The 25,838-nt window shown below is 42.9% G+C and overlaps 1 protein-coding gene across 2 annotated transcripts in view; it reads right to left on the bottom strand.

The window, feature by feature from the left end:
* Window positions 1-25,838, bottom strand: part of PARN (poly(A)-specific ribonuclease) — a 153,900-nt gene that overhangs the window by 7,593 nt on the left and 120,469 nt on the right. For both annotated transcript variants that reach the window (XM_039233601.1, XM_039233602.1), the window contains exon 23: window positions 1,082-1,275. In XM_039233601.1, the coding sequence (XP_039089532.1) occupies window positions 1,082-1,275 (194 nt within the window). The remainder of the gene's footprint in view (window positions 1-1,081; window positions 1,276-25,838) is intronic.

Below are 25,838 nucleotides of genomic sequence, written 5' to 3'. Positions count from 1 at the left end.
TTAGTCCTCTGTCCTGTAAACTGGACCGTGATGACCTGGGCTGGGTCAGGGCACGCAGAGCCCCCCATGGCGTCTGGGTGGTGGAGAGAAGGTGGGATTCTGCTCCAGGCTGGCCTGGGCTAGAAGGCTCCCACCACAGCACCCAGCACATACTAGGCTCTCAACACAGGTCAGCCTCCTGTTCCCTTCGTTCCTTACGTAATTCTGCTTGTGAGGGGAATGTAGGCTGCCTGGCGTTTTGCTGGGAACGGTGAAAATTCTGCCACTGAAAATAACATGTGTGGGAGCAGGCCTCTGTGCAAATGGAAACGCACACTTAAAATACCGAGTCAACTCACACACATCAGCAAAGCCTCTAAACCGTGGAGGAGAGAGAGAGGATTACCAAGACGGACTGACCATCTTTAACTAAGCAGGCCCCTGCCAAGCCTTCCTCTATCAGGAGACAGGGCTTTTTAGGGATTCCTCAAATGAAATTAAATGGATCCTAAAAGCGGCTGGTCCTGTGGAACACTACAGCAGCCCCCTCACGTGAGGGGGATACATTCCAAAACCGCCAGAGGATGCCTGAAACCTCTCTCTACACCACGTGATTTCCCGTACATACATATCTGGGGTAAAGTTCAGTTTATAAGCTAGGCCCAGTAAGAGACTGACAATGGCTAAAAACAAATGAGAACAGTCAGAACAATGTACTGTACCGAAAGTTCTATGAACTAGTCTCTCTCTTAAAATATCTTATTCATTCTTCCTGTGATGACGTGAGATGATCAAATGCCCTTGTGATGAGACAGAAGTGAGCTGAATGACACAGGCACTGGGAATGACACAGGCCTAGCATTAGGCCACCGTTGACCTTCTAACGGTACATCTGACCTTTTGACGCGGATCATGTGCTTCTGGATCTCAGTGGACGGTGGGTCAGTGAAGTCACGGAAAGCGAGTCCTGGCTAAGGGGAGACTACTGTACACGGGCTTTGCCACCGGCCGAAGCCCTGCTATCATTCCTCCCCGCAAATGGGAGTTTCTAGAGCGTTAAAGAGAACATAACTCCAGGACTTCAGTAAGATCTTATACAAACCTGCTGGCAAAATGTCCTTCTTCATCCTTTTTAATTTCTTGGCCTTTTTCCTTCCCTCGGAGAGGGATTCTGCACAGGACTCAGTCTGCTCGAGCTCAGTGTCAGAAATCTCGCCCGACATTCTGGCCTCCAGGTCAGCTTCTGTTGGGCTGGGGCTCAAATTTCTCTTTCCTACTGTGCTGGTCACGGTAAGACTGAAAGGCAAACAGGGGGGCGACGTGAAAGGTGTGGACATTAGCAGGAAGACGAGCCCATAACACGTCTGAATACTCTTAAGTCCGTTCCCGCTTAACCAGCCGTCAGCAACACGGGCAGCTACCACCGGTAAGTGCAAGTTAAAGACCTTAGTACAAACTGAAGTCCAAAGGTTTCCCCATGACAAGCCTATTCAGAAGCAGGTGCTACGTCATGCTTGTGTGCGTGCAGACACGCATCTACGCTGTTCTGGGTGCTTCGAAGAATGAAGTTTTAAAGAAAGTTCCGGGTCTCTGTTTGGTAGGAGAAGAGCAGGAAAGAAGAGTAGAGCTGCGATAACAAAATAATAGTCCTGGTGGCAGGAAATGGGAAGACAGCACCGTTACCTGCGTGACTGCCTCACGGACACTCGGGACAACAGAGGGATTCTCGAGGGTGTTGCTGTCACGCTCTGTCATCTGCATACGCTTACAGGGCAGGGCCCACCTTCACAGAGTTCTCTTCTATTCCAAACCAGTGACTTGTCAAATTTATAATTAAACCTGGCTTCACTTTTAAAGCTTTATAGGATGTGACATGTTGAATTAAATCAAGTTACATGTCCTGATTTCTCCTTGAGGAAATATGTTCCCTGAAATGTAACTTGATAAAAACAGAGACCACATGGCCGACGTGAGTCCTGTCTCCCTCTAAATGGGGCTTATAAATAGATTTTTTTTTATTATATCCCCCAAGTTAGGAGAAACATTTAAAAATCAAGTCATTCCACTTGAGGGAGGCCATTCGAGAACAGAGAGGGGGCGGGAAAGCAGAGAGAGAACGTGTACATACCCCTATTTAAGCCTTTTCTAGGAAGTGAAATACTTAAAACACTGCATATAAATACAACTCTGGCTGCCCGATTATTCTAGACCCTCCGTGTTACTCCTGCACTCACATCTGGTCTGTACTTTACACTTGTTCGCTCCTGGGAAGGAGGAGAGGAATAAACTGCTTCCCTGGTGGTTCTTCGAATCCACAAGAGGCAGAACGGAGCTCAGAGCACGTGGCTTCTGAGGACCAGCTGGGCCCCCATACACCTGTCCTCTTTTTACATACATTAGATGCACTTTTCCAAAACACCTCTTTTATTGAAGGGATAGTAAGGGGGGATTCCAATGGTAATATTTTGGGAGGTTATTAAAACTTCATGCTAAAGTTTACTGTTTAAAACCTGGTAATACCTTGGGGCGCCTGGGTGGATCAGTCGGTTAAACGACCACTTCCTGATTTTGGCTCAGGTCACGATCTCCTGGTTTGTGAGTTGGCGCCCTGTGTCGGGTTCTGTGCTGACAGCTCAGAGCTTGGAGCCTGCTTTGGATTCTGTGTCTCCCTCTCTCTCTCTGCCCCTCCCCTGCTCTATCTCTCTCTTTCAAAAATAAATCAATCAAGTTTTCTTAAAGACAAAAATAATTTTGGATGGTTTCTGAACATTCAGAAAATTTAAAAAGTGTTAAAAAAAAAAAACAATAAGGGAAAGAAGCCTAAAAATTCCTCTATACTGTAAATCCTGGAACCTGGTAGCCTCTGAGATGTAAATGTTTAATGAAAACTCAGCTGGGACTTCGAGAAATTCAAAGTCTAGAAAGAGCCCCAACTGCATATAGAAATCTATAGTATGATAAAGGTGGTATCTCAAATTACTGGGGCAAAGATGAACATTTAAACACTTTTCCGGTGGAAAAGGATACATCAGACCCATTCTTCCCTTGGTACAAAAGAATAAACACCAAATAGATGAGATATCTAAGTGTAAAAAATGATATCTAGGGGCACCTGGGTGGCTAAGTCGGTTGAGCGTCTGACTTTTTTTATGTTATTTTTGAGAGAGAGACAAAGAGAGAGACAGAGTACAAGCAGGGGAGGGGCAGACAGAGAGTGAGACACTGAATCCGAAGCAGGCTCCTGGCTCTTGGCTGTCAGCACAGAGCCTGCTATGGGGCTTGAAAGCACGAGCGGTGAGATCATGACCTAAGCCTAAGTCGGAAGCTTACATTACGGAGCCACCCAGGTGCCCTGAGCATTCAATTTTTGATTTTGGCTCAGTTCATGATCCCAGGGTCATGGGATCAAGCCCTGCATCAGGCTCTGCACTAAGCATGGAGCCTACTTGATTCTCTCTCTTTCTGTTATTTCCCTCTTTGCCTCTCTCCCCTGCCTGTTCTCTCTCTCTCTCGTTAAAAAAAAACCTATCTAGTACTACAATAAAACATGGGCAAGCAGGGAGGGGGCAGAGAGAGAGAGAGAGAGACACAGAATCGGAAGCAGGCTCCAGACTCCAAGCTGTCAGCACACAGCCCAATGAGGGCTCGAACCCACGAGCCCTGAGATCATGACCTGAGCCGAAGTTGAATGCTTACTTAACTGACTGAACCCCCCAGGCGCCCCACTACAGCTTCATTTCTAATTACAAAATACTGCCTAAATGTTGAAGCATAGGAAATTGGTTAAGTAAACTGTGTACATATCATCAATGAAATTCTGAGCAGCTGTAAGATAGAATGAAGATCTCAGAGAACCAATAGTGAAGGATTTCTAGTAAGGAAGATGAAAAAGCACAGAAGAGTAATTTATGAACCCAGTATTCCCCATCTTGAGTGGGGTGCGGGGAAGAACTCAAATCCTGAGCTCTTAAGTTTTGTGTCTTCTGTTGTTAAGTGAGTGAAACAATTCTGAAAATACTTAGATGTGTTACAGAACTGAACAAATTAGCAAATGCGCTGATGTTGATGGAAGCCAGACATACAAATACTAGAATGGGGGAAGACAAGGAAGAGGCCTGTGGGGATGGAGTAGAATGATTTTAAAAAAGTATGTGTACATGTGTGCATCCACACGTGTATGCGTGTGTGTGAACCACTATGTGGGTACGCATGTGTGTAGAGCCATGCACTATCCACTGAAAGGACCTAGGAGCAAAGAAACACCAGGAGCAAGGAGCACATCTAGTGTCCGTATCTTAATTTCTAATACCATAACCTGAACAAAACCAGGGCTTCTCGAAGGACTGGCCGATTCCACACATGGCCTGAAGGAGGCACAGAAGGAGCCTGGAACATCGTGTAATATTACCATGAAGGAGGAAACTGCTCAAGAAATGATGCAGCATGTATGTCACGGAGACATAAGGTCCAGCCAGAGAGGGTTTTCACTGCACCAAAATAATTCAGAGGCAATAACAAATTCTAAACTATTGAAAAAATATAAATCCATGGATTTACAGAATACATAATACAGGGCGGGGGGAGGAAGAAGGGAGAGCTCTTCTAGTTGAGCAGGAACTATGAAATGGTGACGGAGGAAGCCAAATGGAGTTGGCGGGTCACCCTTTTGCAACCATCACATGAAGGATGGTTGAGACCAATATCATCAGTAGGTGCTACAACTGGGGAGATTTTTTAAAATTATTTTTTATTTTTTTGAAGTTTATTTATTTTGAGAAAGAGCAAGAGCAAGCAGTGGAAGGAGGGAGGGAAGGAGGGAGGGAGAGAGAGGGAGAAGATCCCAACCCAAGAAGGCTTCACGCTGTCAGCACAGAGCGTGGGGCTCAAACTCACAAACCCTGAGATCATGACCTGAGCCAACAACAAGAGTTGGATGCTTAACCAACTGAACCATCCTGGTGCCCCATCTGGGGAGATGTTTTGATGAAGAGTGGGATACCTTCAAGGTCTGAAAGTATCTTCCCACACAGTGACACCCTCACAAGGGCACACCTAGGCACTCTTCTGGTCAGGACTGTGTAACTGAAATGTAACCATGATGAAATGTCAGACAAACCCAAATGGAAACCATTTTACTGAAAAAGAGTGCTGAGGGGAGGAGCTGGTGTTCTTCAACAGTGTCGCTGTTATAAAAGAGACGAAAGAGACACGAAAAGTAGATGTAAGGCATTATCACTGCCTGGGTGTTATAACGGAGTGGGGAAAGTGATCTAGATAATGCTAGATCAAGTAATAACACTGAGATATGAACAGTAGATTCAAGTATTCTATCAATGTTCAATTACTGCGGTTGGTAACTGTACTAAAGGTATGTAAGAAAATATCCTTATTTAATGGATTTAGGGATAAAGCACCTTGATGTATTTAACTTCCTTTCAGATAGTTCAGAAAAAAAATAAGTGTGTTGGGTGGTGGGGGGGGAAGGGAGGGAGGGAATGGAGAGAAAAGGGAGAGAGGGAGGGAGAGAGAGTATGACGTAGAGTGCGCGGGTATACAGGCGGGGGGAGGCAGGAAGAGACAGCAGATGCATACAACACCAAAAATAAATGAAACAAAGTGTTAACAACAGAAAGGATTTCCATAAAGTTTTCCAATTAATTTACAACATATTTCTTGGTTCCTAATTTGTGGTTTCTGCTCTCAAATAAGCATCCTTTTGTTCCGAGGGAGGTCTGTTGTTTATTGGACATCCTGCCTGCAAAAGCCCTCGGATATGTGTGAAATGAATACATTTCGTATGTTTAAAAATGTAAGCGAATGTCATATCCACACCAACATAAAATTTTCTTAGCTATCATTCTGTTAATAAAAATAAAAGCTGTGACTCTATCCCATGTAATTTAACGAAAGCAGTTTTGGATCAAAACCAGTTTTTATTAGACATAGAAAGAGAGATATATAAAGTGTCTTTAGATTCATTATTATTTATATAGTTTTAAGGTGTGATGGTGTGTGTGTGTGTGTGTGTGCGTGCGTGCGAGCGTGGGTGTATATACATATGGGCACTCAATACATGCATAGCTGATAAGATATTCCTTTGCAGATTGATTTTATTTTGTGTTTTTGGATCATGGTAAGGGTCCTCTTCAATCCCCACCTCCCTTTCCCCCATCCCTCACCCATCTCCTCTCTGGTTACCATCCATTTGTTCTCCACTATTAAGAGTCTGTTTCTTGGTTTCTCTCTCTCTCTTCCACAAATGGATTTTAAAGGTCAAAGGTCAGAATGAAAATCAGGCAAAACAACTTTCCATTAGTCTGAGTTCATTTTGCAAGCGGAATTATTAATACACAACGTGAGCTACTTCGTAATGAATATGAAATGCACATTTAAGTCCAGTGAAGAAGTGGTAATTAATTAAAAATAAAATGTTAGAGGCCCAACTTGGTATGTCAAAACTGAACTTTAAACCTTGATTAGAATTTATAAGGGGGACGCAAATGATAAGGCATCCTGGTCACAATGACTATCAGGTCAAACTCAGAATTTTGCCACAAGTTAAGGTATTGACAATGAAGCGATTACAACAAATTCTTTTAGGGTGACTCCATTAATTTCTTCCTTTTGGTAGAACAAAATGTTTGCTAATGGATTATATTTACAGCTCCTACAAATACCTTTATCTGCGAAAGCACAAAACTCTGGCTGCCCCATGAAATCTTTCCCCTTTAGTTTAAATGAGGGTATTATGTACATGCAATGAAATTCACTCGTTTTAGGTGGACAGTCTGGTTAATTTTTGGAATTGTGTACAACCACATAAGCATAAAAACAATAAAAGGAGAACAGTTCCCTTTCTCTAAAAAGATGCCTTGTGCCACTCTGCACTGAATCTCTGATCTGCCCGCAATCCTATAGTTTCGCCTTTTCTAGGAGTTCGCATAAATGAAATCATACAGTCTTCAGTCCTTTGTGTTTGACTCTTTCCCTTAACATAATACCCTGAGAACCAAAGTATTATATTCCTTCTATTACTCAGTACTATTTCATAGTATGGCCATTCCATGGTTCATTTATTCATGTACCAGCTGATGGACATCGGGCTACCTCTGATATTTTGCTGTTATAAATAATAATACTATGAACATTTGTGGAAAGGCTTTTTCTGAGTTTTTTTCTTTCAGTCATAGTAAAATACACACAACATAAAACTTACCACGTTAACCACTTTAAGTGTACAGTTCAGTGCTATTAAGTACATTTACAATGTTACCACCGTCCATTTCCAGAACTCTTCTCAGCTGGCAAAGCTAAAACTCTGTACCCATTAAATACTCCCTCTCTGTTCTCCCTTCTTCCCAACCCCAGGCAACCACCATTCTTTCTACCCCTTTGAGTCTGACTACTCTGACAGGTACGTCATGTAAGTGGATTCATGCAGTATTTGTCTTTTTGCGACTGGCTTATTTCACTTAGCACAGTGCCCAGCAAGGTTCATCCATGTTGTAGCCGGTGTTAGTACATCTTTTCTTTTTAAGGATAAATACTATTCCATCATGTGCTGTCAATGGACAGTGACTATTATCCACTGGGACAATGGGATGCTTCCCAATGGAAGCAATGCGATGCTTCCATATTTTAGCTGTGAAAAATACTAATTTGAACAAGGGTGTACAAATATATCCTTAACTTTAAGACCTTGTCTTCATTTGGAATTGTTAGATCATACGCTATGTTTGTTTTTAGTTTTGAAGGAACCATCATACTGTTTTCACAGCAACATTCCCACAAGCAGTACATAAGCCTCCAAATTCTCCACATCCTCATTAACACTTGTTCTTCTCTGGGTTTTTGTTTTGTTTTTGTTTTTTGATGGTAGATGCTAGCAATCCTAATGGGTATAAGGTGGTATCTCAATGTGGTTTTCATTTACATTTCCCTCATGACCCTATCTAACTTTAGCCACCTCCCAAAGGCCCCGTCTCCTAATACCATCACAGTGGAGGTTAGGGATTCAACACATGAACTTGGGTGCAGGTGCCACAGTTCAGACTAATAGCACAAGGTCACTAACACTTTTTTCCATCTTTTCTTCTAGAAGTGTTATAGTTTTAATTCATAAATTTAGGTCTATGAGCATTTCAAGTTAACCATGTATATGGTGTGATTTAAGAGAAGTTCAGTTTTTGCACAGCACTGTACAACTGTTTCACAACTATTTGTTGACACACCTAACTCTGCCTCCTGGATTATCAGCACCTTTGACAGGAATGTGAAATTGTTCCAAGTTCCTGACAGCTATTAATCTTCAGAACTGGAGAACAAGAAATCAGCATTCCTGAATAATAAATTATTCTATACTTTTAATAGTACTTTACTACGTGTTTTTAAATAATAATGAGTTACAATCATAAAAAAATGAATCCTTTTTCTTTGACAGGGTTATATTTAAAATTTCAGAGGTTAGTTCAGTAAAGTAAGATATAATAATAAATGTATGGTTATTATTATTATTACAAAACATATACAATGACAAAATTATGTATTTCAATAACATGTAAAAATAATCTCTACATGATATAGATATTGGTTGACAGAAAACATTAGAAGGATAAAACTGAATGGATGCCCAATAAACGTCATTTAAAAACTACAAAATGGGGTGACCGGGTGGCTATCGGTTGGGTGTCTGACTTCATCTCAGGTCATGATCTTGCGGTCTGGTCCATGGGTTCGAGCCCCACGTCGGGCTCTGTGCTGACAGCTCAGAACCTGGAGCCTGCTTCAGATTCTGCATCTCCTTCTCTCTCTGCCCCTCCCCCACTTGGATTCTGTCTCTGTCTGTCTCTCAAATGCAAATAAACATTAAAAAAGTTAAAAATAATAAAAACTAAAAAGGTGACAAATATTTAAAAGTTATTCTTAAGTAAGATTTTTAAATACACAACTATTAACTGCTAATATTTGTCATATGACAAATATTCCAGATGTAGAAAAGTTTCTTTCACGTTGCACTGAAGTTGGTCAAACTGTTCTGAGTGTGTCCAAAGCAAATACAAGTTGGGTGTTAAGACCACATAGTGCTTTGTATAAGCTCATTTCCTCTTTGAGGGATGAAAATATTTTGTCTGCTTGCCTTGATGTTAGTTTTGATACTGCTTGGCCTAATTCTGCTTTTAGATGGGCTGATTTCACATCAAAGTATTTCACAATGCTATTTACATCTTGCCTCTGCATTTCTTCCATAAAAGTAATTACAAAGAACTGCAGCCTTACAGCAAATATTCAAACACTAAAACGCCGCTGGATTCTATTAAGATAACATAACATCTGGGTATCCTGGCAAGGTTAATAGCACTATTACACAGAAACATATTTCAGAACTGCCAATTTAAAGACTGCTTCCAAAACTTACTATTTCTTGGAACAAGGTTCACTGGATTTTTATAAAGTGTAGTGATGTGAGTAAACTCATTAATATGTTTTTATTTATAAAAATGACTCACTATTAGCAGCAGCCAGGGCTACGAGCATACACTTCAACATGGCGGCAGTGACAAATGGGAATGGCGGATCTGATCATAGCCCCTTCTGTTTCATATGGTCCTGTGCTAGTTTCCAAAATGTTGACCTTAACCTTTGACACTGATTCCACTCTTGTGTTCTATGTCATGTCAGTAGATTCCTTTGAATTAGTAATACCTATGTTGACGATTAAACAGATTTTCTTCCTTTATCCTGATTCGCTGACTGATTTTTCTCACGATTTGGAGCAACATGAAATGTCCCTAAAGGGGCGCCTGGTTGGCACAGTTGGTTGAACATCTAACTCTTTATTTCATCTCAAGTCATGATCCCCCAGTTATAGGACTGAGCCCCAGATTGGGCTCTGTGCTCAGTGTGGAGCCTGCTTAAGACTCTGACTCTCTCTCTCTCTCTCTCTCTCCTCCCTCTCCCTCTCCCCCACTTGTGTGCACTCTCTCTCTAAAATAAAATTTAAATTAAAAAAAACAAACAAACTAGAAATGTCAGGAAGGGATTCCTGCATGGAAACGCTGCTAGAAATCAACAGGCCATAAATGTGTGGTTGTTTTCTGGACACTCTATTCTGTTTCACAATCTATTCGGCGTTCATGTGCCGGCACCACCTGGTTATGCCACCTGTAGCTTTATAGGATTATAGGAAGTCTTAAAGACAGAGGCTAAGTCCTCCAGTTGGCTGGGAGGTTCATGCTGCTGGATAAAATAGCCATTTTTCATTTTAAAGGGATCCTCAGTTTACAAAATTCTCTCGTTTGATGCCTGGAGATGAGCATTTTAGGCTGGACGTGTGTTTTTATTCCCATTTGGCAGGCAAGAAACCTCACTCAGATAAGCGACTCCCCCCGCCCCCCGCCATCAGGTGCGTCTGAGGCCGTCCTCCGGGACCAGGAGGGCTCTGCGAACAGCTCCGCTGCCTCCCCCTCTGCCCAGCCCCGTGTTCCCAGGGCCAGGTCTCCTTCCGCAGGTCTCATGTGGAAAAAGAGCCCCTCAGAAAAGCTCCCCTTGGCACCCTGTGGAGCCTGAGCAGCCCCTCCCCCCAAAGACTCATCTCTGTCTGTGCTTCTTATTTACTTCTTTCTTTGTTTATTCTCTCTCTGCCACTACAAGGGAAGTTCAGTGAGAACAGGGTCCCGCAAGCCTTGATGACCGGGGGTTTCTCAGGACCTGGCTCAGGGCCCGCATCAGCCCTCTGTAGCTGAGGTGTGCTGAAGGCAGGGAATAAGTGAGGCAAGTGAATGCTTCCTCTCCAAGAGCAGTAAGGCAAGGGACAAAGAGCAAATTGCTTATTTCATCCCCAGTTATGTATGATATTAACAGGTTTACATTCTGGTATACAGTCAACTTGCCTCATCTGTCTGGATAAAAACACATTCCCAATGAGATACAGCTAAGGGAAAGAAGCGATCTCCCTCGGAGCAAACCACCTCACAGAGCAAAATGAACTGGAAAAATCTGGGGACGTGGAAGCTAGAAAATGCATTTTTGTTGTTTTCACAAATTCTCAGCTGAATTCGAATTCCGTGAGCATGAGTGTTTCCGTGTTTGTGGGCACCATCCGGGTGGACAGGGAGGGTGTTTACTAGCCTATGCTCCATTCAGAAGGCAAGCTCTTGGAGGTGGCTGATGAGCTGTCATGCTCATTTCTAACAAAGAATCTGAGTTTGAAAAGCAAAATTAAAATCAAATAAGGTATATCTGTATGCTAGCTATGCAGGATTAAGGGGTATCTTTAATGGAATGGGAAAAGCATTATTCCCCCTCATCTAGGGGAAACAGGGAAAAGAAAGAGAATATATGAACATATTGTGTGAGTGTGTGGCTCAGTCCTGGGTAAAAAGTTTATATTTAAATATGAGACTGGCCTAAATAAGAAAAAACTTGGTTCTGGTTGCAAAGAATCAATGGCATTCAACCTGGTTTGAATTTGGCTAAATAATCCCGTACTGCTAACTCACTTTAATTCAACATAGAAAAAAATTAACTGATGATAAACATGAGAGAAATGAACAATTCCTAGACAAGGAATTTATACTCAGCACATAATTAGTCGAAGTTAAGTTCCTAACGAACATGTGAATATTCAGACGGTGGGATGAAATTTACTTTTGCACGAAAATTTACTTTTGTCTCTGATGAACAGAATTACTAATCAAATCAGTAATGTGAGCAAATCAAAACAAAACAAAACAACTCCTCCAAACCAAAAGTCCAACTATTTCAGAAAATAAACTGCTTTTAAAAAATTTCCAGGAAGTTAAACATGACGGGTTGGACACACATGTTTATCTGTAGAGAGATATAAATAACCTGACCAAGGCACAGAGAACAGGAGAGGCAGCATCAGAGGACAGGATGTCAGCTCACTTTGGAGACACTCTTTGCAGACGACAAGTGGGAAGAAGAGTGCCAAAGAACTCTGCACAGAGGAGGAAACAGAAGTCTAAGTGTTGTATAAAAAGCTGATTCAGTCAACAGAGCCCTGCGAAATCTCAGCAAATAGCAGGCGCCAGATTCCTAAAACAAGTAGGTGACAGGACAGGGCTGTGTCAACAGGAGGAAAGGCCATACTAGGATCCCCACCCCCGTCCCGGGGAAGCCAGGGACCAGCACTGGCCCAGGCCAACAGGACCTGCACAGGGGGTTTGCTTTCTAGAGGCCAACGACCCTCTCCCAGAGGCACTAAGTCCAGCAGTGCAGAGTGGGGCTGAGGAGGGCAGTGAGGACTGACATACGGGGGAGGTAGCATCCCCCACGTACTGAGAAGAGAGGCCTCCAGCTCCCTCCTGCCGATCAGTACGCGGAGCACTAGCCATCAGCTCACTTCCCTCAAGGTGCAAATCAGAAAATCAAAGTCTAAAAATACCTGAATCCTTACAGCTAATACCACAATGTTGAAGGCTTTTGTCCTAAGATCGGGAATAAGACACAGATGCTGGCTCTAACTGTTTCTACTTAACAGTGTGCTAGAGGCCCTGGCCAGTGCAAGACAAAAGAAAGAGATAAAATTTATACATGGGGCGCCTGGGTGGCTCAGTCAGTTGAGTGTCCAACTTCGGCTCAGATCACGATCTTGTGGTTGGTGAGTTCGAGCCCCACATCAGGCTCTGTGAGGACAGCTCAGAGCCTGGAGCCTGCTTCAAATTCTGTGTCTTCCTCTCTCTCTGCCCCTCCCCTGCTCACGCTCTGTTCTGTCTCTCAAAAAAATAAAACATTAAAAAATTAAAAAAAAAAAAAGAAACAAAACTTAACATGGTCCATTGGGCAGGGAGAAATACAGTTGCTTTTACATACAGATATGACTGTCTAAACAGAAAATACCAAATAGTCTATAAAAAGTTATTAGAACTAATAAGTGAATTTAGTGAGGTTCAAAGATAGTCAATACATACAAATCAATTGTATTTCTTTATATTAGAAATGAGTAACTGGAAACAGAACTTGAGAATATATGACTTAACAACAGCATCAAAAAGCAAAATACTTAGGTACAACTCTAATAAAACATTTGTAAAATCTGTTTGGTGAAAACTGTAATAAACTGATGAGAAAAATCAAAGAAAACCTCAACAGGTGAAAAGATATACCATGTTCATGAGTCAGAAGACTCAATACAGTTAAGATGTTAATTCTCTCTAAAATGATCTATAGATGCAACATAACCCCAATCAGAGTCCTAGCAAACTTTTTTTTAAGCTTATCATTTTTTTTGAGAGAGAGAGAGAGAAAGAGAGAGAGAGAGAGAGAGAGCGAGCATGTGGGGTAGGGACAGAGATCAAAGGAGAGAGAGAATACCAAGCAGGCTCCACACTATCAGTGCAGAACCTGACGTGGGGCTCGAACTCATGAACTATGAGATCATGATGTGAGCTGAAGTCAAGAGTTGGATACTCAACCAAATAAGTCACCCAGGCGCCCCACCTAGGAGGGTTCTAGTGGAAATCAACAAATGACCTTACACGTTATGTGGAAAAGTGAAGAACAGGATGAAGGATTTACTATCTGACTTTAAGACTCTATAGACGCCTTTTGACAAAGAAGCCAGAGTAACTCAACATAGAAAGGACAGTCTTTTCAAAAAATGGCACCAAAACAAATGGACATCTATGTGCAAAAAATGAACTGTACCCATGTCTTACACCATACAGAAAAATCCACTTGAAAGAGATCACGTACCTAAACATAAAACAAAAACCTATAAAATTTACAGAAAAATAATAAGAAAATCTTTCTGACTCTAGTTTAGGTGACAATTTCTTAAATACATCACGGAAAAAACAGGCCATAAAGAAAATCAGAAGCTGCAGGGAAAATACATGTAATTGCAAAGCCAGCTTCTCACTTCATCACTGCACAGAGAAGACATGCCAATAAGATCAGCCTCCACACCCACAGCTTCATATTCCTTTTTAGTTTATTCTTAAATAAACCCAAAACAGTCAGATATCTGAAGAAAACCTTTAACATAAGAGACCAAACCTAAAGTGGAGCAGCATACACAGAGAATCAGGGACAGTGCAGGGAGCTGGGAAAACTTTAAAAACTACAGGCAGTCTTTCCACATACCGTTAGGACCATAAAAATGACCTGACAAGCCCACCGCTTTCCTAAGCCAATGGATAAACAGAAAAACTAAGACATAGCAATGATCGCACTGCTTGAACAAAGTAAATATCAAAAGAAAAGAGTTGAGAGGGGCTGGCCCTCAGGGACAGGAGGAGAGCATCAGGGACAGCTACTTTTAATGATAACAGTTTTCTATTATTTGGCTTTAAAGAATAATGTTCATGTACTTCACTGAAAATATTCTGAAAGAAAAAAAACGTCAAGGACTTCACAAAGATGCACTTAACGTTGTGAAAAAGCTCTGTAACAGAAGTCAGTCATTACTTGTCTATGTTAAACGGGCCAGCCCAGCTCTGTTCCACCCACTGCTTTTGTGACTTCGAAGAGGACACTGCTTTTCGGAGCCTCCAGTTCTGTTCTCTAACCTCAGGGAGAGTGGACTAGATCACCTTCCAGTGTCTTCTTGCTCCATGAGTGTACGGTTTTATCAAGTAAAACTCCTGCTCACAGTTATAGGTGCGGCCGAATCTTTCAAAGATTGTATCTCATCTCTTCACAAATCCCTTACAATATAGACTAGTCTTCAGTCTACACTCCCATTCATCAGAGTAAGTGTGCTATCACAGTGTTCCACAGTTATGAGCATTTGCAAGTAGAAATGATCCTTAAGAAAGAAATTCAAAACCAATGACCCAAACAACAATGAAATTCAGAGCATTAGTATCTTATTCCTACATATTTTTTAAGACATCCCATTTCCTTGGAAATTATTTTCTTTTTTTCTTTTGATTTCTTAAAAAAAAATTATTTATCGAGAGAGAGAGAAAGTGAGAAAGAAAAAGAATCCCAAGAAGACTCTGTCCTGTTAGCACAGAGCCTGATGCCAGGCTTGAACTCATGACCATGAGATCATGACCTGAGCTGAAACCAAGAGTCGGATGCTTAACTGACAGAGCCACCCAAGTCCCCCAGTTTTTCTTATAAACTTACCAAATCCAACCAGAGAAGGAAAAACCCCATAATGTCAAGTGAGCATCAGGCTCAAATTTGGAGAATTTGTTCCACAAATGATGAAGAAGAACGCAGGCAGGTGGGACTGTCACATTCATGAAGGACCTAACTCTTCCTCCCTGCATGAGCACTCACCTTTCTCAGATGCCCACTACTGCCAAAATGATCTGAATTAATGGAGAGGGAGAAACCGGGGAGGATAGATTAAAAAGAGAGAGAGAGAGAAAGCACTACTGACCATATGGAGAATGCCACTCTAAATTCTTGTGTGGTTTCACAACAGCCATCAGGGAGGCATTCTGAATAGACATTCACATCACATATCTAATCAAATTAATGCTAAGATGACATCATCAGCACTACCAAACTGATCTGATGAACCAATATGGTATGAAGGCTTTACCAGGACGTGAGAGCATCATCTCCGCTCTCTCAGAACAGGGGACCTCCCAGAAGATGTTCTGACACTAGGAAGGCACACGTTCTTACATCTTGGTTTGGCTTTTGAAGACCTTTCTGGGGTAATTTGTGATGACAGCATGGTAGAAACAAATCCCTTCCAATAATGTAGAATCATTAATCTAAGATGCTGAGCTAATGTACCTCATGGTCTTCCCAAGAATTCCCTCTTTGTATTAAATCAAGACAGCTGACGTGACACTCAGAAAATGGTGGCCTGAACACTGATTACTGCAGCAGGAGACTAACTGGCTTTTATTTTCCCTTAGAACATTATGATGCAGCACATGAACAGTCTTCTGCGGAGCTGACAGTCCAAGGATCCAGTCAATCTACACCCACCTTCATACGGCTCCTTCAGTCTAAACAAGACAATAAAATAAAGTGGATTCCGGTATAATTATAAAAGAATGCCATTCCTTTCAGCCTTATCTTTAGCAAAGAAACTTCTCTTAGTATACTTTATATTTTTCAAAAGGGAAAAAAGCAGGGGCGCCTGAGGGGCTCAGTCAGTTAAGCAGCCGGTTCTTGATTTTTGGCTCAGGTCATGATCTCACGGGGGTGAGATCCAGCCCCACATTGGGCTCCGCCCCGGGCAAGGAGTCTGCTTAAGACTCTCTTTCCCTCTCCGACTGCCCTTCCCCTCCCACCCCTGCACACATACGCGTGCAAGTTCTCTCTCAAAAAAAAAAAGAAAAAAGGGGCAAAGCAGTCTTCGAGATGTCTCCCCAGTGGGACACTAGGTAGGCAGTTATGTTCCCAGAGTGTGAATCCGCTTGCCCAATCCTTTGTTTAAACCTTTCTCTGAGTGACCACATAGCATCCTATGTTAGGTGCTAGAATGCAGTATAAATACACAATAGTTTTTCCCCAAGGCGGGAATTCCCAAGGACCCCAGGTGGCCTGGCTGGCATCTCACACGGCACTTCTGGCAGCAGGGAAGGATCACAAATGGGTGTATGAGGAGGGAGCAGACATTCTGGAAGCAGCATCAATGGGATTGGGACGAGAGCGATGAGGGCCCGAATCCGGGTTCTACCCCTCACTGGTTTTGTGACTCCAGACAAATCCCCATACTTCGGCGAGTGTCTCAGTCTCCTCCACTGAGGAATAGGTTATTACGAGGATTAGAGAAGAAAATGAAACAAAACAGCCCAAGTTACAGTGCCTGGCACGTGGCAGACACCTGGACGACAGGGCCTCTGCCGTCCCCTCCCTGTCCTGTGGTGGGCGTGGTGGGCATGTTTTTGGAGATGGTGCTGATCTGAGGCTTCAGAGGCAGGGGTCCAAACCTCTGCAACGCATCGGGAAAGGAGGAGAGATGGAGAGAAGGGGGAGTGGAAGGGGGTCACACTGCATAGGTCATATGGGCTGCAGAGGGGAGGAGGGACCCTGCATAGGTCCTATGGGCTGCAGTGGGGAGGAAGGACATTGTCCAGCAGCCTCCCCGGTGGGCATGAAGCCATCAGCTGACTGCCACCTGTCAACTCCCGGGTGTGCAGAACCTGCAAATAGTCAAGAATCCCCCAAATGCCTTCCTCTTCTGGAAATGCACACGAGGCTTCCCCAAGACCCGTTCCCTTTCCCCCTGCATTATTAAAACAACTTCACACTTATAAAAAAGTTTAAAGAAACATACAGTAAACATCCATTTAGCCATCACTCTGACTCTGTAATTAGTTCTAGTTTGGGACTGAAGATATGAAAATACACAGCAGATTTCAGGTGTTTTGCTGAAGGGGCGCAAAAGGGAGCCTGTGAATGTTCCATCTGGCAAGCACCCACATGGTGTTCGCATGGCCAGCAGTGCAGCAGAGAGACGAACGTCTGCTTCAGGGGTCTGTGGATGGACGAAAGGAAGCCCTCAAACCGGGAGACGGCATGTGAACGTGGTGCTTGGCCACAGCGGCCATCCCTCACCCTCACACCCGACCTCCTGCAAATACACACAAACCTGCTGCTTCTGCGGCTAAGGATGGATAAGCGGAATTTTTAAAAAGCATACAGTGTCTCAAAAAAAAAAAAAAAAAAGAACTGCCAGAAAAACATAAAAAAAAAAGTCTACATCTTGCAATTAATCTATACAGTTTATAGAGTTCATATTTTATTTCAGCTAAAAGCACTACAAGAAATATGGGAATAACCCTAACCACACTGATCCGGGAACTGAACCAGGAGAGGTGTTCTTACTTAGTTAACAGACACATAAAAACTAGCACTTCACTACCCTACCTAAGCGTGTGGAGGGCGATTTCCACTGTTAACACCATTAAAAAAAAAAAAAAAGTATAATTGGGGTGCCTGGGTGGCTCAGTTGGTTAAGTGTCCAACTCTTGATTTCGGCTCAGGTAGTGATCTCAGGGTTGGGGAGTTAGAGCCTCCACTGTGCTGACAGTGCAGAGCCTGCTTGGGATTTTCTCTCTTTCTCTCACTCTTTGACTCTTCACTGCTCCTGGTCTCTCCCACTCTTTCTCAAAATAAATAAACTTAAGTGTAAAAAATTATTCTCTTACATGAAGAGAAGTATGAGGAATAGAAGACATTATTAGAAACACAATCACTTTTAATTATGGTTGGTCGAGTAAATGACATAAAGTACATGGACAGAGAAGATTAATTCTCAAATCCCACTGGTTAGGAGGCATGGACACGTTTCAAGACCTCACAGGTCATGTGAGTGCAAGGTGTACTCAACTGGGCTTCCATGTTCTTTAAAGTAAAATCTTGAGATGACATTGTGCTTTCAATTGTGAAGGAAAGAAAACACAGCTTTTCCACATTGGCTTTTGTCAGTTTCTACAGCGTTGACACTTCATACTCTAGCTCTGTTACGGGAGACCTTCATCTACAAATCAACCCATGTGGGTGCCAGCCACGCGACAGCCTGCACAACTGACGGGAAAAGAAAGGCCAGATCTTAGCAGCGTATTCCAACCGAATTCACCAACCTCTTGCTTCATCTCAAGAATTTTTACATCTACAAATGCATTTAAATAAAGTATAAAGCAGATGAGCAGTAACTGAAAATGATGAGCTCCTCACTCTTTTTCTATCATATTAATAATTTTCTATTCAAATTTTTAAAGTGTTCGAGGTCTGTCATCAGCACCCTCCCTTCCCCAGGTACCACTGAGGAAAAAAAAGGCTTTTAAAATACACGTAACAAAATTTACCACCTCGACCCTTTGAAACGTGCAGGCCGGTGGTGTTAGGTACACCCGCAGTGCCTCGCAACGGACCTCTTAACACTCTTTCCATCTTGCAAAACAGAAACTGTGCACCCACTAAGCCCCAGCTCCTCATTCCTTCCGCACCCCCTCCCCCGCCACGGTGACCACCATTGCACCTAGAGCCCGTGGACGTGACAACTCCGGGTATCTCGTCACAGGGGACTCGCACAGCATCAGTCTCTTTGTGACTGACTTCCTTCACTGAGCACAAGGTCTTCAAGGTTCACGCGGGGTGTGGCACGTGTCAGAGCTCCCATCCTCTGTGAATATTGCTAAGTAATATTCCACTGTATGCCGCCAACCACACCCCATTTACCCAAGTTGCTTGCACCCCTTTTTGTATCATTCCCAGGAATCCTACTGACAAATCTCTCTGAGAGAAAGCAGCGGTGTCCTGATCCACTGGCCTAAGAGAAGAGAAAGGGGACAGACAAGCTAAATCAGTTCCTTTCTCCCTGATGCCGGCCAGTGGACTAGACATGGGATATTTGTTAAGAGCTGTTCCTACATCTTGTTTTAAAATCTCTTGGTTCTAGGTCTTTTTTTCTTTTTTTAACTTTATTTATTCATTCTGAGGTGGGGGGGAGGGGCAGAGAAGGAGAAAGAGAATCCCAAGCAGGCTCTGCATTTTCAGCTGAGAGCCAGACTCGGGGTTCGACCTCATGAACAGTGAGATCGTGACCTGAGCTGAAACTACGTTGGATGCTTAACTGAATGAGCCACCCAGGCGCCTCTCCTAGGTTTTATGTCTTAGGGACATTCTGTGGTAAACCAACTTTGTGTGGTTAATCATTCCGTTTTACTAGTAACTATGTACTTTAAAATTCTGCATTTTATATTAACCAGACTCTAGTTTCATGCTCCATGTTTAATTCCAACATCTTAAAATACCCCCTCAGACCAGACTGGTCCTTTCTTGCAACTGCTCAGATGTGGAAAGGAGTAAGTAGGAGGGCTGAGTGGAGGACCGTGGTCGTTTTTCCTTAGTTATTACAAAAAAAAAAATCATTCAGAACGGAGGTTAAAGGTCTCCCCCACCTCTGCAGTCTGAAAGGAGCACAGGCCTCGGCAGGCAATCAGGCCTGGCCAAAATCAGCCCCGGGGAGGGAAGGTAGCCTGTCAGCAGAGAGAGCTCTGTCTACGGTGGTGGCAGCTCCAGGATCTAGAGCAAGACATGTCCCCTCCCTGAGTTTCCTGATGAGGCAAACAGGACTCATACTAAGGCCACCTATGGCCAGCCCAGGTCGTTCCTCAGCCATGTGTGAGGACAGAGGGTCACTACCCTTCTCCTAATGGGGTCTCAGGATCGTAACCATGGTTCCTACTGCCCTCCCCCAGTGGCTGTCCCAGCTAAATACACTGCACGTGTCCGTCCTTGCTCACTGCCAAGTTGCCCTCCTCTGGCCTCGCTGTACTTCCTCGACTTAAAACCAAGGAATCAACCCATCGAAGCCCAAGACTGGACTCCACTACGTGCTGACTGTACAGGGGATGACATTTCAGGAGTTTTGGTATCGGCTTGTATGAGCCAGGGTCATTGCTGTTTCTTTCAAAAATTTTTAAAAGGTGGGGCGCATGAGTGGCTTCGTCAGTTATTTTTGAGAGAGAGAAAGTGTGCACTTATGCACATGTGTGCGAGTGAGGGAGGGACAGAGAGAGAGGGAAACACAGAACCCGAAGCAGGCTCCAGGCTCTGAGCTGTCAGCACAGAGCCCAACTCGGGGCTTGAACCCACAAACCATAAGATCATGACCTGAACTGAAGTCGGATGCTTAAATGACCGAGCCACCCAGGAGCCCCAAGCGTCTGACTCTTGATTTCAGCTCAGGTCATGATTTTACAGTTCGTGAGTTTGGGCCGTACATAGTATGGAGCCTGCTTGGGATTCTCTCTCTCCCCTGCCTATGCCTGCACACACTCTCTCTCTCAAAATAAACAAACATTTTTTTAAAAAAAAATTTTTAAGCTAACAATTTTAATTGATGACGTGTGGGACTGGACATCTAAATCCTCTCCCCAAAGAAGTAAGGTTGAAATTCAGAGGTTTTGAACATAAGATTTCTTTAACACTGTTGTTGTTTTTTTTTTAAGAAAACATAATTTATTAAAATGAGACACCATCTCTCTCAGACATGCAGGCTCACAGGTGTACATGTGCTATGTTCCTAAGAGGCAACTTAATGCACTGTAAGTAAGAATTCTGTGTCACTTTAGCTAAATTATTCAGCTTCTCTGAGGCTCAACTTTCTTGTACATAAATTAGAAATATCACCAAGGGTTTTGCTGAGTTGTTGAAAAGACTTTTTAAAAAGATGTAAAGCATCTAGCACAGTGCCTGGAATGAAGAATCTGCTTCAAAAACCCAAGAGCATTCTCTCGCTTTTCACGTCGGTCTATAGATATTCCAAAAAGCAGGCAGCGTGTCGGTGAGCTTTACACCTTCATCCTGACAGGACAGAGGAAGAGATCGAAAGGTGAGAAAGGAAATGAAGAATGACCCCTCTCAAAAACAGCACGGGTCATGACTTAACTTTTCACAAAGCGCCTGACATACAATATTCATGAATTTCACGATGAAGCTGATCATGTGAACTAGGAAGACACACCCTGATTTAACTGGTTGGTATGTCATATTATGGAGGTTCAAGAATACCAAAGCCGGGTGCAGTGCCAAGAATCTCATTTCACCAGAAGCAGAGTAAGAGTCACCTCTAAGACACGTGGCTAAATGAAGAACGAAGGTAGAGAAAAGTCTGTATGGTCCATTTCCATGCACCTAGCAGAAGGTGAGGGTTTATATATGAAGTTGCTTAATACATTTGTAAAATAGAAGAATATACTAAAAACTAACAAAACTGGTTGCCACGAGGGAGGGAGAAAACCAGCTGGGGAAGGCAAGGAGAGGAGCTTAGGAGATCTGACTCTGGAACCACATAAATGTTCTACAGAGTTAGAAGGCAAAACTGATTTGAAAAAAAAGGCAATCCTTAAAGTTAGAACTGAAATAAACATAAATGTTTATTGAGTTTGGTAGATTAACCACAGAAAGAGGAATTATCTCAAGTGACTTTAAAATAAGGTAGTTTGGGGTGCCTGGTTGGTTCAGGCAGTTAAGCTTCCGACTTCATCTCAGGTCATGATCTCACAGTTCGTGGGTTTGAGCCCCATGTTGGGCTCTGTGCTGACAGCTGAGAGCCTGCTTGGGATTCTCTTTCTCTCCTCTTCTCTCTCTGCCCCTCCCCCCACTCATCCTTCTTCTCTCTCTTTCTCTCAAAAATAAATAAACATTAAAAAAAATTTTAAATAAAATAAGGTAGTTTGACTATTCATCCCTGGTCAGATATACTCTAGTATATCTAGGAGATATACTCTAACTGCAAAAAATATTTGCAACAGTTACATGACTTATAATGACACTGTTAGAGTTATTCTGAAATTCTTATATATAGTAGTACAAAGCAAATAAATAATCAATATCATTGAGAACCGTAATTTTCAGCATAAGGAAAAAAACAAACACAAACTCCTGAAACCATTACTGCACTATATGTTAACTAACTTGGATTTAAATAAGATTTTTTTAAAAAGAGAGAAAAGAAACAAAATTAAAAGAAGTTAAAGAAGTCCTGGAGTCCAACTGGAATTGGAAATATCAGTATAAACTAATTTTAAAAAGAAAAAGAAAGAAGGAAGACTTCCTTGCTAGCCCTTTTCATTCAAAAAGCCTATAAACAACAATGAATCCCATATCAATAAACACCCTGAGAACCCAGATTACGGTTTCTAAATACCATTTTCCATCAGAAGGAACAGACCCCTTGGAGAAATGGCTGATTCTAAATATAAGGTAGGAAATATACAGAAGAGCCTGGGATAAAAAGTACGAGCAGTGAAAGAGGCTCTTAAAGGCTACTGGGATTATACCAGGGCACTCAAGAGACACGTCAAAATTGTTTTCAGTGCTCAGAAACAAGATAATTAGAGTATCAAAAAGAACAGCAACCGTGGGGCACCTGAGTGGCTCAATTGGTTAAGCATCTGAGTCTTGATTTCCGCTCAGGTCATGATCTCACGTTTCCTGAGTTCAAGCCCCGTGTCGGGCTCTGTGCTGACAGCTCAGAGCCTGGAAGCCTGTTTCAATTTCTGTGTGTGTGTCTCTCTCTCTGCCCCTCTCCTGCTCATGCTCAGTCTCTCTGTGTCTCTCAAATATAAATTAAAAAAAATTTTTTTTAATTTTTAATAAAAAAATTAAAAATAAGTAAAAAATCTGTGAGCAGGAAATTTGAACCCTGGCTGTCTGATATTTAGGAGTCATTGTTAATTTGTTGTTGTTACTAGTACTATAGTTTTGGTTTTTTTTTAAATGTTTTATTTATTTCTGAGAGAGAGAGAGAGAGAGTGAGCGTGAGCAGGGGAGGGTCAGAGAGAGAGGGAGACACAGAATCTGAAGCAGGCTCCAGGCTCTGAGCTCTCAGCACAGAGCCCAAACCCCACGAACCATGTGATCATGACCTGCGCTGAAGTCAGATACCTAACCAATTGAGCCACCCAGGCGCCCCTGTAGTTTTGTTTTTAAGTGACTGCCTGTCTTTTAGCTACATGCTTACATAGACTTATGGCTGAAACAACAGTCTGTGATTTGTTTCAAAATGATCAGAAGGGAGAAGGAGAGAAAGTACTAGTAAAATAGGACTGTCCACACGCTAACTGTTGACACTCTGTGATAGCGAGCTAAGACTTTATTATATTATTTTTCTACTTTTGTATATGCTTGATATTTTTCTATAATGAAAGTTTTGGGATTCTTTTAAGCAGAAATCCAAAAGGGCCTCTCTTTTGCTTCCCAGGATATTGCTTTTAAACGAAAAGGCACAAGCTCTTAGATGTTTTCTTCCGTGGTGTGGGGACTAGAGTCAAGACAATTGTCCCCTATGTGGCATGTACCTAAAGGCAATCTGTTTGAGTACTTTCTTCCCCTGAAGACAGGGCTGGGTCTACCAGACCTGGGAAAATACAGGGGGGCAGGGAGGGCCATGGTGGAAAGAACAGGGCTCTGTAGACAATCCTGGTATCAAACGCACATCTTTGCAAAGAGCTGTTTCATTGCCCTGAGCCTCTGGGAGACGGGGACAAACCTCACCTTCCTCACAATGCTTCTGTGAGCATCAAGAGAGCTAAAACATGACCTAGCCCGGAGCCTGCACGGGGAAACTGACACTCCAGTACTTACTCATCCATTAATTCACAAAGCATCTGAGAACATAATTCTGGGTCAGACCCTAGGGCAGATGCGAGAGATATAAAGGTACAGAAAACGCTGCACCTGCCTGGAAGAAAACAGGACCACAGATTACTGATTACAGTGGGAAGAGCAAGGGGGTTAAAGTTCTGGGACAACGGGGTGCCTGGCGGCTCAGCTGGATGGGTGTCCGACTCAGCACAGGTTGTGATCTCACACTGAGATCACACTTGTGAGTTTGAGCCCCGCGTTGGGCTCTGTGCTGACAGCTCAGAGCCTGGAGCCTGCTTCAGATTCTGTGTCTCCCTCTCTCTCTGCCCCTCCACTCCTTGTGCTCTATCTCTTTCTCTCACTCTTTCTCTGTCTCTCTCTCTCAAAAATAAACAAACGCTTAAAAAATATTCTAAGTTCTGAGAGGATAACATTTTGTGATCTAGAATTCCCTATCTAGCAACATTATCAATTATGAAGATGAAACACACATTTTTATTGCGTTTACTAACCACACACTATACGTGCAAAAAAAAAAAAAAGAAAGAAAGAAATCAAAATCACTCAAGCAAAAGAAAATCACTTCCCTCCAAAAGATCTACACAAAAAAGGCTGGGATATCTGGAAGATTCTTGGTTGGGCAGCAAAGTTTTAATGACACAGGATTACACTTTCTTCCCAGTGGGCCCCAATGCAACATTATTCCTTCAGAGAACGGCGTTCACATACTGACAACATAAACAGGATGTGTACCTGCTGCCATCTCTTAAAATCCACTTCTCAAAAAAGCACAAAAGTACAGATACAAAAAAGTAGGAAACAGTATAAATAATATAACTAACTGTGGTGACAAGAGAAACAGAGAGAGATGGGAGGAAACATACATTCGCTAGATTTGTAATCTTTTATAGAACCAACCAAGGTATGTTGGTCAAAGTTGGTAAGACGAGAAATAGCGGTAGAGCAGAAACCACTGAAAGAAAATGGACCAGGAGCACCTGGGCGGCTGTCGGTTAAGCATCCAACCTTGATCTCGGCTCAGGTCATGATCGTGCAGTTTGTGATTTAACCCCTGGATCAGGCTCAGCGCTGAAAGTACAGAGCCTGCTTGGGATTCTCTTTCTCTCCCTCCTTCTCTCTCTCTCTCAAAATAAATAAGCTTTAAAAAAAGGAAAGAAAGTGGAACAGGAGGCGGCACTGGGAAGTAGAGCTGGGGAGGGAAGAACAATGATTCTCCCCTCTTCCATTTTATATTCTCCTGTAGTAGGCAAATTTTTAAAAATTATGAGCGTTTATCATTTCAATGGTTTAAAAAGTGTCATGGGAAACATCTTCCCCGCTAATATATACCCAACCCACAAGATCGACACTGAATTGCCAGCATTTCCTCTTCCGAAACACAGGAAGGAGTCGAGGTGGCTAGCCTAGATAACTTCAGGAGGCCCGTCAGGAAGTGAGAGGTCTATCCAAGGGAATATGCAAACTGGAGAAATGTCATTTGGTTAAGATAAAGACACGGATGGGGGCGTCTGGGTGGCTTAGTCAGTTAAGCGTCCGACTTTCGCTTAGGTCATGATCTTGCGGTTCGTGGGTTCGGGCCCCGCGTCGGGCTCTGTGCTGACTGCCAGCTCAGAGCCTGTAGCCTGTTTCAGTCTGTGACTCCCTCTCTCTCTGACCCTCCCCTGCTCACGCTGTCTCTCTCTCTCTCTCCTAGAAATAAATAAAACATTAAAAAAAAAAAAAGATAAAGACACGGATGTCACATCTGTTCCTCAACTACGGAACCCAGAAGCAAACAAGACGGAAACAGGATCTCCTCCAGG

Source organism: Hyaena hyaena, unplaced genomic scaffold (genome assembly GCF_003009895.1).
Source record: "Hyaena hyaena isolate Hyena2069 unplaced genomic scaffold, ASM300989v1 scaffold_76, whole genome shotgun sequence".
Taxonomy (NCBI): domain Eukaryota; kingdom Metazoa; phylum Chordata; class Mammalia; order Carnivora; family Hyaenidae; genus Hyaena; species Hyaena hyaena.
The sequence above is the reverse complement of the archived record's forward strand: the minus strand, read 5'-3'. Positions and strand labels throughout refer to the sequence as shown.